The sequence below is a fragment of the Malurus melanocephalus genome, unplaced genomic scaffold (assembly GCF_030028575.1).
Source record: "Malurus melanocephalus ecotype Western Australia unplaced genomic scaffold, MMel_1.1 scaffold_62, whole genome shotgun sequence".
Classification (NCBI taxonomy): Eukaryota; Metazoa; Chordata; class Aves; order Passeriformes; family Maluridae; genus Malurus; species Malurus melanocephalus.
Genome location: NW_026623294.1, coordinates 2,833,809 through 2,852,256, shown reverse-complemented (window position 1 = coordinate 2,852,256; position 18,448 = coordinate 2,833,809). Strand labels below are relative to the sequence as shown.

At 46.9% G+C, this 18,448-nt stretch overlaps 1 protein-coding gene across 1 annotated transcript; it reads right to left on the bottom strand.

The window, feature by feature from the left end:
- Window positions 1–6,330: 6,330 nt before the first annotated feature.
- On the bottom strand, window positions 6,331–7,748 carry LOC130573659 (histidine-rich glycoprotein-like). The gene is made up of 2 exons (XM_057366234.1): window positions 7,001–7,748; window positions 6,331–6,814 (listed from the first exon to the last, which is right to left on the bottom strand). The coding sequence occupies exons 1-2, from the start codon at window positions 7,498–7,500 to the stop codon at window positions 6,418–6,420; spliced, it is 897 nt and encodes a 298-aa protein (XP_057222217.1). The 5' UTR covers window positions 7,501–7,748; the 3' UTR covers window positions 6,331–6,417.
- Between the last annotated feature and the right edge of the window lie 10,700 nt (window positions 7,749–18,448).

Below are 18,448 nucleotides of genomic sequence, written 5' to 3'. Positions count from 1 at the left end.
AACTTGCATCTCTGCACTGGGCCTGTCTGGGGGCCGGGACAAGAGCCAGTTTCCAGGAGCTGCTGTGAGGACACGGCTCAAGCTGCAGGCAGCAGGACCCCTGCCCCAGGGACAGCCTGTGCAGAGCTCTGCTGGGAGCCAGCACGATGCCCAGCCCCAGGGGCAGGGTCTGGCCAGTGTTTACTGACCCATTTCCTGCTTCTCCCTCGTTTTGCAGTAATCCTCTGTCCTGTCAGGGCTTGCTTCTCCTCTGTTTTCCAGCAGCAACAAGCACATAAATGGCTGAAAGGTACCACAGTACAAGTATTGCTCCTGCTCCTTTAGTAGCTGGTCTGGAGAGTAAACAGTGAGTGCTCACTCCAGGTTGTTCTGGTGCTTCAATCCAGCATGAAGCATCATTGTCTGTGCACACTTTGCACACCTCTCCTGGATGAAACCTCCCATATCGTCATGGAGTCAACAGAGCCACATTTAAAATGTCATCGTGCTAACTGGGCACCCAGGCCAGACTGGATGGCTTGGAGTTTATGTAGGTCAGTCCCTTAGGCTATTTTTAAATATTGGGGTGAGGATTACATTACGCTGGTGCACTACCATCCATAAATCTCCCTGGGTGCCAGCCCTGGATTTCAAGATAAGTGCCTGGCTCTCCATGCACTCCAAACAGCCAAGAAGGGGTGGAGACTTGGTCAGTGAAGGTGGGATTTTGACACTTGACAAGTTTTGCTCTTAGCTCTGTGTGGTGACACTCACTCCTGGGCATGTAAATATCTCTGTGTTTCTCCCAGGAGGTTAAGTGTAGGTGTTCACAGTAATGGTGGAGTTTTTCTGTATGCTGCTGTTGTCCAGGGAATCTAGTGGGAATAAAAAGTGTTCAAGACACAGCACGAGTGGGCCCCAAGTGCTGGAATTTCAATTTATTCATTTCTTTTCAGTGTCCCAAAGCCTTACTGAATTTGCAGTCACTAAACCCTCAGCAAGGCTGCATGACTTCTAGCTGCTACATTCAGCTGTTATTGCCTGCTTCAGTGTGCTGGATTCAGTCCTTTTCTTCTGCTGCCTTTCTGTTAAAAGATGTTCACTGATTTTAATTATTTATCTGCATGAGATCCTTCTGCCCAACTTGTTATCAACTTCATATCTCCTACCCCAGTCACCCCTTCTGCATCCTACAGACTCTGCTCATATTTAAGTATTTCTAGCAGGTTACCAGAGGAGAGGGAAAAGCCAAGACACAGAGCAGTGGTAGTCACAGCTTAGTGCTGCTTCCAAAGGACAGAGCCTTCCCTCCCTGCTGGGCTCTGGAGGAGCCTGTCCCAGTGGCTCCAGAGGCACTGGGTCCTGCTGCTGCAGTGCCCTGCCTGTGGCTGGTGTGAGGCTGCTTGTCCCTGGGCTGTGAGCACATTGGCAAACCCTCCCGGTCCCTCTGCCTTCCCACTGACGTGAGTTCTGGCTCACATTCTCCTTGAAATTCTTACTGGGCCATAGCCAGATGATCTGGCTGATATTCCTGGTTCTGTGCTTGCAGGCTCACCACCCTACATCGCACAAACACAGGCACATGGTGACCCCTCAGATGGCAGCCCCGGGGCAGGGGGGGCTGTGAGGGGACAGGGTTGTGTGCTGTGGCTGTTGGGGCTCTGCTCGTCTCTGTTGAGACCCAGGACTCTCCAGGGCTTTGGAGCCCAGACCTCAGCAGAGTGAAGATTTTGTTTTCCCTTTTGACATGTTCTAAAGTACCACATGCACTTGTGACCATGAGGCAGAGCCCTGGCAGCTCTCCCTTTGGCAGGCTTTTCTACACAAGAATGTGGAGATGCATAAACTGTGGCCAAACAAAAAACCCAAACCACCAAAAAAACCCAAACCAGAACAAAAAACCCAAACAAACAAAACAAAAAAAMCCCAAACAAACAAAACAAAAAAACCCCAAAACCCCTCAACAACAACAACAACAACACAAAATAAAACAAAACAATAAAACAAACTCAAAATCCCCCAACAAACCAAGCAAGAAAAAAAAGCTGCATTTTATTTTTCTGGAAAGTTAAAATCTTTTCTAGTGAGGTGGGGGGATGATGATTTTTAGTTTTCAGATTTTTTAGTTACAGCATTATTGTCACTTGCAGGGTTTTAAAGACTCTGTGCAACACCCCAAGATAGGAATCAGCACAAGGGACAAAGAGCTGAGAGACCTGCTGTTATTTGTAATTAATGTTGAAATCAAGAAAGACAGTTGCATGAGGATGATTTCACACCACAGAACAGGGCAATTGAAATGTCAGCCTCCAGGACAACAAAGTTTTTTTCACATAGAGTGGGGTTTCAAGAGAAGAAGCAAACTTGCAGGCATCACTTGTCAAAAGAAAGGCCTGACCTACAGCAGCTGAAGTGGAGGGGCACAAATAGGATGGCAGGGGGAACTGGAAGACAGAGAGAGATGGAAAAATTACTTTTTATTTTGGAGACCAGGGAAAGGACCTGCAGGGCAAAAGAGGAGAAGCAAAGGCCAGTGCCCCATGCTTGTGGAGGTGGCAGCTTTCCTGACAGTCACACCAAATGTGCTGGAAAGATCAGCTTACTCCTAACCTAAATTCAGGGCAGGATTATTAATGAGGTGACAAGTGCAGAGTCCAGAATGACAACAAATCTATGAAGTCTTTGGTACAAAGGCAGAGCTGAAGAACATGGGTCCTGCTCTCTCTTCTAATTGCTTAGGGCTTTCTCTAGAGAAGATGATAGAAGACAGACTTGGAAAGTTTATCTAAGAGACTAAGATGCCAAACAGCTTAGTAGGGGCAATGGTTAAATTTAAGCACAAACACAATGGATGGATGAAACTTCTTGCCTCGTGTGGAGGTGCAGTGGAGGGCAGCTGCACCAGCCCCACATGGCTGGGGTGATCCTGAAAGCCTCACCATGCTGCTGCTCCGAGGATGAGGATGGGAGGTGTGAAGAGTGGAGCTGCCCCCTGCAACAGGCATCAACTTGGTCCTTGGCAGGAACAGCCCTGCCCGAGCAGCACTGTGCCCTCAGGAGCAGAGGACACCAGGAGCAGCACTGTGCACCAGGACATCCAGAGAGCAGAGCTGGGATTGCTTTGCACCTTCTCATGAAGGCACTGCTCTCCCCAGGTTTTCAATACTGGGGACAGAAACAACAGCTCCAACAGCCTAAGCTGGCAGAACACTGCCTGGCTGTAGGAAGATCCCTAGAAGTTGATGACCGAGGTGGGGTCTGGATTTAAATCCTCAAATGACCTCTCAGTACAAACTCCTTGGCTGTTTATAAATGCCCCCATAAAACTAGAGTTCAAGGATGCTAACATTTAGAACTACAGTGCCAATTCACCCTCTCTGATATCTTCCTCATGCCAGGGAATTCAGAGAGGGTATCTACTACATAAGGATGGTCAAGATTAGCCCCAAAAATAATTTGTTGCAAAAATATACTGAAGAATACATGAACCACGGGAAGCCCTGGTTGGGCTGATAACTGTGGTAGAGCTGAAGCAAATGGAAGTGGCCTATCCAGAAGCTGTACTCCGTGGGAGAGAGCTGCAGGATCATAACTTCATGGGATGGTGGTCTGTCTTAAGGGCTTTTGCACACCCAGGATCACAAAACACAGCTCTGTCTCTTGCCTCCTCTTCATTTGCTATTAGCATAATAAAGAAAAATACCAACTCCATTGTGTGCCAACCTTATTGCTTTGTGACACCACCCTCAGCATGTTTGCTCTGAAAAAAATAGTTGGACGGTAGTAAATTAAAAAAAATAGTATCTGCCACCTAGTGGTAAACGAATTTGTTTGATGGGAGATGCTGATATTGTGGCTTGTTGTGTTAGTGATGGCTTTCCAACGGTGTTTTCTCCTTGCAAACTTTCAGTATTTGTTGGGTACAGATTTCGAGGTAAATTGATAGATATTAACAAAACTAAGTGACTATTTCGGTGATTTGCTTCTATTACGGGAAAGGTCTCAAAGATGCTCCCACCAGCCTAGACTAGAATTCCATTATATTTCATATAATAAAAATTCAGGATTTTCTTCAGAAAGTCATATCTGTCAATAAAGTGCTCAGTAGTGTAATTTGGTGTCAGGAGCATAAGAAGCCTAATTTAGGAACAGAGTGTGAAAAGCAGGTGCTAAAGGATGAGCAATAAGGATAAGAGCAGTCATAGCCAGCCCTGTGATTGCTGTGGGACTCAATATATTCTGCAAGTCACGGGTAAAGGGGAGGTGTTGAAATATGTTTCCCTTCTGCATGCTTGGACAGCTTCTGTAGAAATAATTACTAAGTGCAAAAACCCAGAGGGGTTTCAGTTTTATGACTGGGGGGTTTCTTAGTAGGAAGATGGTCTTTCCCAGCCCATCCCCAGTTCCCATCCCTGCTGGCTGCTTTCAAAGGAGGCTCCCTTGCAGCCTCCCAGGTGTGTCTTAAGTCTAAACATCCTTGGCCAACACCAGCAGAATAAGGCTACCTGTGCATGGGCACCCTTTCAATAGATAAAGATTGCCTATAAGAAAGACGGAGAGACACTCTATACCAAGACTTGTAGCGGCTGAAGAAGCAAGTTTAAACTGAAAAAGTTTAGATTTAAATGCAACATAAGGATTTTTTTTTTTTTATGATGAGGATGGTGACACACTGTAATAGGCCGCACAGAGGCCAGATTGGATGGGCCTTTGAGGAACCTGGTCTCATGGAAGATGTTCCCGCTCACGGTAGGGCCCTTAGACAAGATGACCTTCAAAAAGTCCCTTAAAACCAAAACTATTTCACGGCTGTATGGTTCTACACTGACCCAGCTACACACTAGGCCCATAAAGTTTAATATTTGTTATCAGGTGTTATTTTAAGTGGTAGCCAGATGCTGAAAATATCCCAGAAGCAGTTAATTTCTTGCACTAAATTACCGAGCCACTGATCCTCAACTGATCTGCTTGTGATGTGTTTGACTCACAGAGCTCCCAGCCAGAGGAGAGGAGCAGGGGGTGATGGAGCCAAGGGCCTCCCCGAGCCGTGGTTCTCCCCGCCATGGACTCACTGATCTGTAACCCATCCCCTCTGATTCACCACCTTCATAAGATGAAAGTAAACTGTGAAAGTGAGGCTGACTGTTTGCAGGCTGTATATACAGGACTGGCTTTGTTTTCTTCAGGCGTGAGTGTTTCCAGGGTAATATTCCCTGCTGCAGCAGTGAGTGGGAGCCCTTGGCACTGGGGATCCCTTGTCTCCACAGGTGCACATTGGCCAGTGGCGGAAGGGTCTTTTAGGGGCCAGGTCCTCTTGTGTGACAGCAACAAATTGCATTTGTCAGCCAGGCTAATGGCAGGGATAACATCCAGTCTGAAGGGTTTTAAGCATGCAGCACACCTGCACAGCACCAGCCCACAGGCTGCTCACCCTCTCCCCTGGCAGGTTAGTGAACATCAGATTCTGTGCCAGCACAACCTAAAACATCGAGTTCCCTGTTAGGTAGGTCTGCTGCAGAAGAGTGAATCACATGAAGAGCTGGCAACCTTCCTCCCTCCAGCCCCAGGGGCTCATGAACCCTGAACCAAGTGGTGCTTGCTGGGGAGATGATGGCTCAGGTATGTTGTTGTTGCACACCCCTTTCTGCAGTGTGAGGTGATGCTGCTTCCTGCAGGAGTGCACACCCACGTGCTCAAGCCAGGGTAGCAAAGTTAAAATTGCCTTCAAGCAATTATACTCACAATTCTTCCCCTCTCCCAACATGAAAAATGTTTTCTCATTATTTTGGAGACATTGATTCAGCAAGAAGTACTGTCATCCCCTCCCTCAGCTGGCAAGTGTCCTGCCCTAAACCTGACTCTGCAAAGGAAAAGCTCCCTGTACTTCATCCACAGCTTTACCCAGTCAGGCAGTCTCTGCAAGAACCAAACCAAGGGAATAAAGAGTACATCTTGATTTTTTTGGGAGAAGGCTCCTCCCCTCAAGGTGTGTATCATCAAGATTTTCTTCCTAGAAATACCCCAGAGCTGAAATGGGAGAGGTTGGATTGAGAGAAGTGTCCTTACAGAAATGTGACTGATCATAAGTGGTGCCTCAGCCTTTTAAAATCCTTAAGATTTTATGCCCTGAATCCACCACCAATCAACCAACCAACCAACCAACCAACCAACCAACCAACCAACCCTAACCCTCACCCTAACCCTAACTGAAGCCCTGCCTTCAGTACGCAGCAAGTGAGCACAGCCACGTATGCCCAAAAACATCTTTGTGTTTTCCTGATGGAACTCCCCTTTTTGCCCACCAAAACCCTTCAAAATGAGGCACACACACAACGTGCTCAGAATGCTTTTTCTTTTGTTAAAGAGGCAAGAGAAGCTGCTGACACACAGTTATTGAGACACACTGAAGAGGTGAGGCAGAGGAATGCCTGCTGCAGCTCAGTCGCAGTGATCATGATGATCATGATGATGATGATCATGATGATGATGGTGGTCGTGGTGATCGTGGCAGTGATCGTGGCAGTCATGATGATCATGACACACCTCAAGGCACTTGGGTGTCATTGCAATCTTCACAAGGCTGTTGGTTTCCAAGCCGTAGGACACCTCATCCTCTTCCACCCCCGGTGGCAGGCAGAATTCTTGCATGAACTTCCTGACGTTACATGTTCTTGTCAATGCGGTGCAGTGCTCATCCGTGTGCTCGCCTGTCACGGTCACCTTCCCGTCTCTCACTGTTACACTCACTTCACAGGGTTCAAAACCCTTCACATCGACCAAAGCCACATGACATGGATCATGGCAAGAGTTCAACATCAGGCCAAGTCTTCTCATTCTGGAATTAAAACAAGAGAACAATCTTTACCTTCCTGTATCCCTTTCAGTTTATTTCTCCAAAATGTCTATTTTGCTCCCATCTTACTTATTTGTTTCAACCTTTGTTCCTGACAGCAATGTCAAACCTCCCTTTACCCACCCTAAAGGTTGCCCATGCCTTAGAAAGAAAGCAGGCAACTCTTACTTGTCCAGTCGTCGCTCCACATCCAGCCTTGAACAGAGGGAGTGGCACCCGTCATGAGGGAGGCAGTGGTGGTGGTGATGATGGCCAAAGTGATGATGGTGGCCGTGGCCGAAGCAGTGGTGATGGTGATGATGGCCCAAGCAGTGGTGGTGGTGATGATGATGGGGCAGGCAGTGGTGGTGATGATGGCCAAAGTGGTGATGGTGGCCATGGCCCAAGCAGTGGTGGTGATGATGGCCGAAGTGATGATGGTGGCCGTGGCCTAAGCAGTGGTCGTGGTGGTGATGGCCCAGGCAGTGGTGATGGTGGTGATGATGGGGCAGGCAGTGGTGGTGATGATGGCCGAAGTGGTGATGGTGGCCGTGGCATAAGCCATGATGGTGGCATGAGCCATGATGGTGGTGATCATGGCACAGCCTGTCACGGAGCAGCTGCATGCGCATGTCCAGTAGCCTCGCCTGCCTCTGTATATGCCTCAAGCTATGCATGGTGTCGTCCATTGTCAGATGTTAAGTGTGTCAGGGCAGGAGTAAACTCCAGCGCCCAGAGAGCTTCATCTGGTGGTGCGCTTGGTGCGGAGCTGCAGGTGTTCTTGCAGCCTTCCAGCCGGTGCCTTGTGACATCGGGGGCCGCGCTGCACCGTTCCGCCGTTACCATGGGAACCGCAGCCGCGGCCTACGCGCAACGGCCACGGGAGCTGCAGCGCCACCCATGGACGGGGCTGGGCCATGGCAGCGGGCCGGGGCTGGGCCGGGGCTGGGCCGGGGCTGGGCCGGGGCTGGGCCATGGCAGCGGCCCGGGGCTGGGCCGGGGCTGGGCCGGGGCTGGGCCGGGGCTGGGCCGTGGAAGGGATGTGAGCAGCGGCTGGGCCGCAGAGCCGTGGGCCACAGGGAGTGGCACTTGTGTGCAGTTTCACACACAGTGTTGGTCCAGCATTGCCCACCGTTCACAGTAATTACACTGACCATCAGCTTCCATCCTATCACCTCTGACAAGTGCTAAAGCCCAAGACATGTAACATTGYCCCCAGATTGGCCTGCGACACAAAAGTTAATCCCAGCCTCAGCAGCACCAGCACCCTTGTCTCTCAGGCATCTGCCCATTGGCGAGCTAGATGATGTGTTATTTTCTCAAGGTGAAATATGAATTTGGCTTATCAATAAAAAAGCTTAATTTATATTGAATGGTAGAGTCATCCATAAAATAAATAAATTGCTTTGTGCTTTACCACTCATAAAAAGCATCACTTTCTTGGTCTGAAGACCAATCTTTCATTTAAAAGCTGAATTCAAAGTCTGAAGGGTCCCTCCTGTAYGGAGCCTGTACACCTCTCTGATGGAACTACTTCGTTTTCCAAACTCTGAYACTCTGTTCTCTTCAGCTCTAAATGAAAGGGTCCTTCAGGAGGTCTCTCTTGCCTGGTTAGTCTGAGGTTTTTTTTTTGTTTTGCCAAGCCAATCTGAAGAGATGCAGTCCAGAGCAGATTATGTGAACTGAGCATTGAACTCAGTCTTCCTTCTGCTACACAAGTAGGGACTGCAGGAGTCACTACAAAGCAAAGATGATTAACATAAGGATGTGTATCAAAACAAAATTTCTGCAGGGAAAGCAAAAGCTCAAAAATAATTTGAAGTTAAACCTTCATGGCACATGACATTGAGGGGTTGAGGATTTGCCACACGYCCCATAGGAGTGGGGAGGGTCTACAGGCAGGGGCATCCATAGGTTGCTGCCTCCTTTGGGATGCATCTTTATGCCAAGGGATGTGAGCTTTTCCCCARAGGCATGCTCATCCAGGGAGATTGTCCCCAGATCAGCAGGGCATCAGCATGGTCTGCAAGCAGATCACTCAGCAGAGGGACCTGCATGCAAAATAACCTTGGAGAGCACCACCACATACCCTATGTAGGATAAGCAGATGTTCCTGAACACAAACGAACCAAGCAGGTACATGTCAAGCTCTGCTCTCCCCCTCTGCCCCCTTTCCCATCCCATCACCACAGGCAGAAGTGCAGCATTCAGCAGTGCTCTTGTTATGTGTTACCATGCTTTGGGAACAGTGTGTGCTTTGCCCTGTCTTACGGTGTCCCCAAACTGCACGGGAAATCCTGCAGGAGGATGAAACACCATGTCAGCGAGTGCCCACTGTGGAATTAATTAATCCAGGGGCGGCAACACCCAGTTACAGAAACTYCCTGAAACAGCCCTGTGGAGCTGCTCATCCCTAAGGGCCCTCTCACAGCAACCATGTACCTGCCCTTATGTTTGCAATCAGTGTTTAAAAAACATAAAAGCCTCTCTGCAGGCAAGATATTTTTGTAATGCTCTGAAAAATGGGCTGTAGTTTTTAAAACAATGACAATACAGAGCTCTGAAAGTAATTTGTAGCCTTGTTTCCCATTACTGCAGCAGGTAAGCATAATTGCATGTTGGTAAAGAGCTTTTTTCATGCTTCTATCACTGCTTTTAGTTACCCCCACACACGTCAAACTTTTGGTCTTCTGCTGCAAATTGTTTACATTGGACTTACAAGAGATGGATGGTAGCTAGACTAGACAACTCAATAATTGTTTTTCATCTAGTTTTTAAAGAAATTTCTATAAAGATCTGCATGGTGATCATCSTCACTGTGACTTCCTAGGGGCTGAGCAGAAATAGGCTGTGGCTGACAAGTGACTCTCTTGATCGTATGTACTTGGAAACAGCTTTGGAAGGTGGTTGCTGCCTCTTTCTACCACTTAGTACTGTTTGCAGATTACAGCAGCTGAGTATTACAAATTTGATTTCAGCATTCTCAGCCACACATGATCATTTCCAGTAATGTCCCCACAGAGTTTACAGTCTGCGGATGTAATTTTTAGGAAAGGGRACTCCAAAAGCATTCAGAGAAGAAGGATGATCTGTCTGTCTTGGCAAATGAGGATGGGTTGCCTGGTTTCCCTTTCCAGGCTTGCATTCYCTTTGGGTGCTGGCATTACACAGAAATCCATGTTCTTTATAGTTCTAAGGAGTCAAATCCCACCTCATGAAAACCAACAAATGTTAACAATAAAAATCCCTGWATTACAGCGATTTCTGAAAATATGCAACTCTGTAACAAAGGGTTGGGCTCCTGACTCATGAGAAGCTATTTGWTTTACAGGAATAGCTCACTCCTGAGGTAGGCTGATCTGCCATGTGTTAAACAAGCATTTCTTGAAAGGCTGCTTCCCACAACCAGACCTGTGTCCTCCACTTCCTCCCCAACTCCCCTGCATCAAYGTCCTGTCCTGGGCTGGACCAGCCCCAGATGGGAAAGGGATGGATGGCTGAGCCAGGGCATGAGAATCATGCTGAGAAACGTCACCCACTATGAGTAATGCTGCTGGTGCCTCTGGGATGTATCAGGAAGAGTTTTGTACTGCAGGAAGGTGAGCTGCTCTGTAATTATTTCCTGTGAGCTGTGGGAGAGCTTGCCTGCCCTTCTGGGCATGGATGGGTAATTATGGGCCCACACTGGAGGAACAACCAACCTTGTTCATGTGACTTGGCCAGCGTCACCACTGTGGARCTGGTGATTCTCAGGCCCGTGCCTGAGAGGGGAGGTGGCACTCACATTTCTGTGGGTCTGCTTAGCTGGCCCCACTTGAAAGGGGCACCAAACACTTCTTAGAAGTTAAACGGATGGGTAAGAATTGTTTCAAATACAGATCAGCTCTACCTTGAAGATGTGCTCTCTGTCATTCTAAGAACCAACTGGGCTGTTTCCCCAGGTAGAGGAGGGACTTCTGCCACACAGTGCACTACTCCAGCTGCTGGTAGTGGGGTAGCTCCAGCACTCCTTCTGGTTGAGAGGATCTCTTAGTGGTTCTCCTTCACTGCAAGTCAGCTGGTGCTGCAAATGCAATGTGGAGTTGCTGGTGACATGCTGATACGTGGATGTTGTGTGTTACTGGGACATGGAGAATCAGCAGGGTAACTCCACTGTGGTATGATGAAGGCTTCAGCTTAAGAAGGTCCCTGCCCAGTGAAGCCAAGGTGAATTTTGACTTCTGCTAAGATTGGGCAATGAAATGTTGGGGGCTGTCAAGGAAGTGAGTCCACTGATAAGCTTAACTTGCAAGTGCTCTTTTGAAATTGTCTTTACTTATCAATGGAATAGGTAATCCTGTTTCACAACTGCTGCATTCATGGGGAGCCTGCACAGTCAGCTCTGACCTGACATGAGGAGGAGGAGGGTGAAGGAGTGCATGTGCTACAGCATCCATGTCTGATCTGGTCCTTGTCAGTCTCACAGGTTGTCTTGAACCCACTCCCACAGTGACCTCAAAGACAACAGCTCAACACAGGCAAGTCAAACACAGTATAGGTTTTTTGGCTCCTTTAGCATCCCATGCTGTCAAGGTCTTCCTGATACCCATGAAGCTGAGAAGCTCCTAAAATATAAATGCAGAATGAAGAGATGGAAACTGGAAGATGTTCTTCATTGCTTACTGTCAGGTGTGACTGTCTCCCCTTGTCCACAGCGTGGAGCCAGGGATCTCTCCACTCAGAGTCTGCTGAGTCAACAGAGTCCACTGAATTGTCAGGGGATCCATAGAGATGGACTTGAAGATGACCTGAAACTCAAAAAAAAAAACCAAAAACCAAAAAACAAACCTAAAAAACCCCAAGAAAAAACACCTTCCAAAGCCCCACCAAACAAGAAACACAACTCTTAACCTCCAAAACCCCAAAATTTAACTCCCAGGGCTGGAAGCACTGCTGTTTTCATTGCCTTTTCAAATACAATGCCTGAATGAACCATTCTTTCAAGGTTTCTCTTGGTCTCTTTTGAGCAAGAAAACAGATCAAGTCCAGCAAGTWCAGATCAATTCAGAGTGTGGTAAGCATAATTTCAGACCTAGCAGGTTTCAACAGCATCTGAAGCACTGATGAAGAGGTATCTGCCAGAATCTCTTACCACCCCAAACACCTTCTTAAGTGGGGTGTAAGGATACTACTTTAAGCCGAGTCTGGACCAAGCCTCAGACAGAAAGCCAGGTATTRTTTAACTGAGAGTGCAGTTGTGTACAGAGCACTGCAGCCACACGCCGTGCTCAGGTAATCATGTGCTCAAATGGATAATAATGRTAATTTCCTCCTCTTCTAATTTCCATACGGAACAGAAGTAATTAGCCATGTAACTGTGCACCTATGTGTCCAGCCAAGTATTGCTGAAAGGCTTGGAGGAGACCCAGGGTGTCAGGCTCCAGCTCAGCCTCCTGCTTCTTGGAATGGCATTGACTTCCCATATAAACCTGTGGAATTAACTCCTAGGGGTGGCATTTCTGAATTGCCAACACACTGGTGATATAAATGATACATCCTTTGATATTCTCTTGGTTTTACCAACATATTTAACACTCTTTAACCTTCATGGGAAAAAAAGTGTTCATGTTATATCAAGAACTGCTTTTTATATCTTCCCTCAAGGAWTTTTTTTTCCACTTGAAACTCATAATGGAGCAATTGAATTCCTTCAAATTTAATCATTCATCAAGTATTTTGCACTGATTCCTCAAGCTGCTGCTCAGACACACTGATGCTTAGTCAACTTTAAAAGAGTTCTCTTTTCCTTGTTTTCCTAGTGCTGTCCTGACATGTCTTCCTATCCTGAATTATCCTGGGCTTTCTCCCACTCCTGCTCTCCCAYTGGCACATAGTGGTGGGGATCTTACGCCTAAGTGAATAAATGTCCTTCTTCCTAACAACATCTGGTCTAAACAGGCCAGGTGGAAGAAAAGGAGTGGTACCCTTCCCTTTCACAGCAAACTAGTTAATAAATTCCTGATCTGCCCATGGTATTATTCACTCTGGCTCTGCATGTTTGAATGTAATTAAAGCACTGACAGGTCTTTCCCCARCATACTTCAGGGCACCATGGTGCCCAGCATCATTGCTAAAGATGCTTTATCCCATATGTATGCAGGGTCTTGACCAAAGCATCCTGCAGCACCATGCTGTGGAGAGCAAAAGCCTGTGGCGTGCCTGTCATAGAATGTCACTGGTGCTAATTCATGTGAGGGCCTGGCCTGGCTGTGCTGCCCCTGCCATTGCTCCCACGCTGGTGGGGCAATGCAGACTGCCTGGGCTCGCAGCAGCCACTTGCCATCTTACATGTTTGGAGGSGTTGATGCTATGGGAGTGCTCCTCTCTCTCTCCATCAAGCCAGTCCCTCTTCCCAAAAGTAGTATCTGAAAGTTGCTACAGTTCTTAAAGAGAGCAGCCTGCTGATAAATTGATTTTTTTTTCTCCCTGTCATAACCAGAGTAATTTCCAAGACTCCACATAACCTTTCCGTAGCAAATACAGGASGACTGCAGCAGTTTTCAGGCTCTAAAGCTGCTGTGAAAATCACCTTGCTTCAGCTTTTCTTTTCAGCCAACATCACCATGTTCCTACTATTCCCATTAAGTACAAATAAATCAGCTAACTGAACACCTATAAGAGATGTAAATTGTGGAACAGCTGAAGATGGTCATTACTTGTGCTTTCCAGCCCTCAGGGGGATGGGCAAGATAGGTGGTATTACCCAGCTGTGCACAACGCCCTGGGTACAAACTCCCRTCTGAGAACAAGCCCCCAGAGCCACTGGTGCCTGTGCAGCTCAGTATTTCGTGTGTTTGCTGGTCTTGTTCTTCCATTGGAGGTATCTCAYCCACCCAAGTGCAAACAAAGAAATTGTTATTTGCTACAAAAAAGTACATTCTATGTTGTTAGTTAATAGTCTGACATCTGCTTTTGTCCAGCTTTGCTGCAGGAGTTGAAATCAATGTGCTAGTGCAACATGAGAGAGGTCTCTCCCAACAAGAACTCTCTCATTTCTCCAAGATCCATGTTCTCTTCCACGGAAAATAGTTTGCTTTTGCCTTTTGTTTTCTCTTCTACAGGAATAAAGGTGAGGCCTACCCACGTGTCAGAGATGTGCCCAGGTTACTYGAGCAGTAAGAGAAGACCTCTACATTTCCACCAGTGTGCTTACAAAGTACCTCCCCAAAAGACAGTACTGGCAATTGGTGCTGCTGCCCTGGAAGGTGACCCTGAGCATTCAATAGGATGTGAATGAGAATTCTCTTTGTGGCAGGTGGGCTGGACATTTTGCAGCATCACTGAGTGCGGGAGGAAACTTGTCCATCAGCAGAGACCACTGAGCTCCTTGAGACTTATGCAAGAATAGTTAAAGCTGTGTCACTTTTTCTTGGGGAAGTTGATTATTTCACATCTCCTTTCATTCCAAATTGGTAACATAATATAAATAGCAAAACTAAACTTATTGAAGTCCTTTGTTTACATCCTGGTGTAAGTAATGTTTACATCGTGGATGTTTTATGGGAATAAAASTGCTTGATAATGCTGTCAAAATTTCAGTGAAATCAGTCATTATGTGAAACATTTCCACTCTTGTCTGTTCTGCTAGAAGAAAAAAAACTTGTAAGTTTTAATAAGAAATRAGTTGCCAATTAAATTTATACCTCTCATCAGCATCAGCTGTACACTCCAGGCTAYTAGCAGTGTCTTCCTTTGGCAGTCAGGTCTCACTGCCAGCCKCCCATCATTTCTGTGACAGCTTTTCTCTGCACAGATGGAACAAGGCATGGGCTCTGATGATAACAAGAAAACCTCAATCTTAATTTTGTCTTCGTTTTCATTCTTCCCTGTTTAAAGGAGGAATGAGTAGTTCTCGTTTGCACTGAGGATCTCCCTGGCAAGGTGCAGCAACAGCAGTGGCCCAGAAKGCTGAGCTGTGAGCTTTCCTACCTCAGCACTAAACATGGTGAAACRGGAGCTGTGCCAGCCTCACTTCTCCAGTAAGTCTATCTTAGGATCTCAGARGTCTTATTGACAGTCTCCTCAGAGCAGAGGTAAATAAGGTGGTGGTTAAAAGTGAAGGGCTTCTATTTTCTTGTTTCTGCAGTGGTTTAAGGCCACTCACAGGGATTTGAATATCTACCTGGAAATACATCCTGATGTGCCACTCTATGAGAGACCCTTCACCACTGAAGTATTATGAAATATGAACTTCCTCAATTTATGATTTTTCTTCTTTCTATTTTTTTTTTCTCTTTTCAATTGCTGGTTTCCAATTTGGGTGACACCTGGAGTTTACCCAAGATTTGTTTGAATCAATTTTCAGCCTCTGTAATTATAAGATTAAATTGTTTAAGAAGAAAAAATAGAAGAATTCTTTTTCAAAAGGAAAAAAATGAATTAGCCTTGGAGCTTTGTGTCCTCACCCAAGAAACTTGCTAGGTATCTCTTACAATGTGGGAACAGCAATTTGGTTGCATTGTAAAACAGACTGGAAAAATGCACAAATCAGTCTGACAGGCACTTCCAGTCAGCAGTGATTACAAAAACTCCAGCTCACAGCATGAGCCCTCTCTAACCACATCCAGGGGGTTCTATTTTTGAAAGGGATCAAAGACCTGACAAAAACGTTCTCACCATCTTCAGTTTAGAAGAATTCTGAATCACTCCATATGCCATGGTGAAAAATTTCAATTCTTCCCCCCCTTCTTTGGCAATGCTGTTAGGGTGTGAGACAGGGTCAGACAGTAACTACTTGTATTACTGAAGAGTTTGAAGTTAAGCCTGTGCTTTGATGAATCATAACAATCACACCATCTTTCAGAAGCCTTGATCTCTGAGATGGCCCAGASGCTTTGCACCTCCCGGGCTCAGGTCTGTGAGGGCTGTTGCTTTGGAAGAGGTGATTACCTGTGCACAAGGATGGTGTGATGATGAGCAAGGCTTAGGTTTGCTCTGGAATCCTGCCTCTAACAGTCCTGCCTGTGCTGGATACTTTGGGGAAAACCCCTTCTGATTTCCAGCTGGAGATACGGTGCTGCCATAGTATATCCTGATGTGAGGGGTTCAGTGGACACCAGTGGGCTGCACAGGGCTGTGCCTGCTGATTCAGTGTCACTACCATCACCTTTTCCTTTGTGCCACACCTGCCTTTGAACTTGCCTTTCCTGTTTCTCCTCACTACTCAGCTCTCCTGCACCTGAGCAAGACCTGCCCAGGTCCTGCACTGCTCTGCACCACTCTTAAGCCCATGGCTGTGGTGAGCACATGGACTGAGAGACATAGTGACACATTAACTTTTGTKGCTGAAGAGATGATTCCATGGGAGGAGCACATCCTTGTTTTGGGGTAACTGTGCCTCCCAAAGGGGCAGGAAGGATGGCTGCAAGAGGCACCTGCTTCAGTCATCCAGCACCAAGTGGAACCTGTGAGTGTCCCAGCACGCCATCTGKGGTGGCACTGCCTTCAGAGCAGGGAAAGCAGATGGCTCCCCAGCTGCAGTCAGCAGGCATCCTGATGGGCTTCACTCTCTTCAAACGTCTTCAAACCTCCAGCAAACACATTTGATCTAAATTTTCTCTGCAGCCAGCAAAASAGAGGTGCTGCTAGGACATGGCTATTCCCATCAGCAGCTGTACAGCTGAGTCAGTTGGGTCCTCATTTCTCCTCAGTTGCCATAAGGAAGGGAACTCGCTCAGGTGTGGACATCACTGCTGTAAGAGCACGTGATGTGGGTGCTGCTTTCTGAGTGACATCTCAAAGTGGGGCATCTGAGAATCTTTGGATGTGACATTACTCCAGTAACGCCACCTGTTGTAGTGGATGAGACCACCCCAGAAAATGCTGAAGGGCTAGACAGCCCTGGGATATTCAGAATGCAGTGGTGGAAAGATTTTGATAACCCCCTTGGGAATTAAATGGTTCTTGCCATGAATATGTAAATCCTGCTGCCCTGGTTGGATTTGATGYGACTCCTCACTCCGCCTACCCCTTCCCCCATTGGTCATTGTATTCCCTTTGCCTTCTCTCTCCGCCCAGCTTCTCAGGTAACTGGCCCCCAGGTGTATATCTGTGCCCCCTCCTCTTTCGTCTCTAGTGTCCTTTGGGAATAAACTCCTGGAACGAGCCACGTGACTGAGCCCTCTGTTTCTTTGTCTCTGGTAACATAAAGACTCACAGTCCGCAGGGGTGTGTATCTGCCATTCATCGGCCTGAGCATCGGTTACACTCCTGCACAGCACCAAAGAAGTGCTGGCCAAAGCGATCTCCATAGCTGGGGATGCTTGTGGTATATGCAGAGAGATCAGACCACCCTGGACACCCCCCGGATCACATTAACCACTGAAAATGCTTTCTGTATGTGCACATAATCCTTTCTGAAATGCAGAAAAACCTTCCAGAAAAACTGAGAAAAGTCCAGATGTTGCTTTAGCTCTTGCATGGTTTTCTTGCTTCACAAACTAAAGGCTTTACATTAAACTAACAGCTGAGTTCCTGCCTTTACAGACTGTTTTGCAGCCCTCCCTCTCAAAGCATCTCACAGGGACACAGCTCACAAAGGCTGCCAGGTCATCAAGTGCAGAGCTAGTCTAAACCTATCTGGAATATCCAGTGCTGATTCCCTATATTAATTACATGTTGTGTAAAAAAGGATTTCCTAAGGGGTTTGGGTTTTTTTCCAAKTTAAACAGAAGATCTGGATCTTTCCTTTTTTATGTGTCAATAGACTAGATAAACCAGGATGGAGAATCCTGTAAGAGCCATACTTCACATATCAGTATTGCATATCAGCATCACATTTTCTCCAGAGTACCTTCTTTGTTATGGAATGAACCCTGTTGTTATAAAAGGAATCTTCCTTTAGAGTGTCCTCAGGTTTAACAGGCATTCCTTGTTTACCTTAATTTATTGCTTATCTTTGAAGTAGTAGGAGATCCCTTGTCCACCTTCTGAGTGCTAATGGCTTTTAGCATCATGGGTCCTTTTGTCAGSTGGGCAGAGAGGAGAGCAGAATGARCGATGTAACAAGGATGGGTGGCAGCAGGCAGGAGTTTGCTGATGACACCTTCTGGGGGGGGGGBGGTTCCCATACAAAGGGAATTCTATAGAGACTTAAACCATGGCCAGCTTGCTCTGTTCATCMTGCTCACAGCAGCCATTCCTCCATCACTGTACCTCACACTGCCCATTTTTGGAAAAAGCTACCAAGGAAGTGTGTAGACRAGCAATCCTAGCAACCCCTGGTAGACGTGTCCACTCTTAATCCCAGTCATGAGCTGCAATGACAGATGACTTCATGATGAAAGGAAAACACAGTCCTGGTGCTTCCCCAATCTTTCACCTACCAGTTTCCTCATAGAAATGGACTTTAACATTAAACTATGAGGTAGCCATAGGAAAGAAATTAAGTGCTAAAAGGATTAAGACACATCATAATTACAACTACTTGGTACAGAAACTGAGGTTTTGACAYGTGAATGCTGACATTGTGGACCTGCAGTTGTAACATTCTTGACTGAGGCACCTCAACTTTCTGAAGCATTCCCACGCAGAGAACCCACCTGAGGTGGAACAGGCCCACAGGAAATCTGCTGGCAAAGCCACCCTGAGGCTCAGTGC

Bases quoted from the DNA above. Each gene is read 5' to 3' on its own strand.
- LOC130573659 (XM_057366234.1), bottom strand. From the start codon at position 7,500: ATGGACGACACCATGCATAGCTTGAGGCATATACAGAGGCAGGCGAGG. The intron at 6,815-7,000 runs GTAAGAGTTGCC...TTTTAATTCCAG, and splicing joins GTGGAGCGACGACTGGACAA to AATGAGAAGACTTGGCCTGA.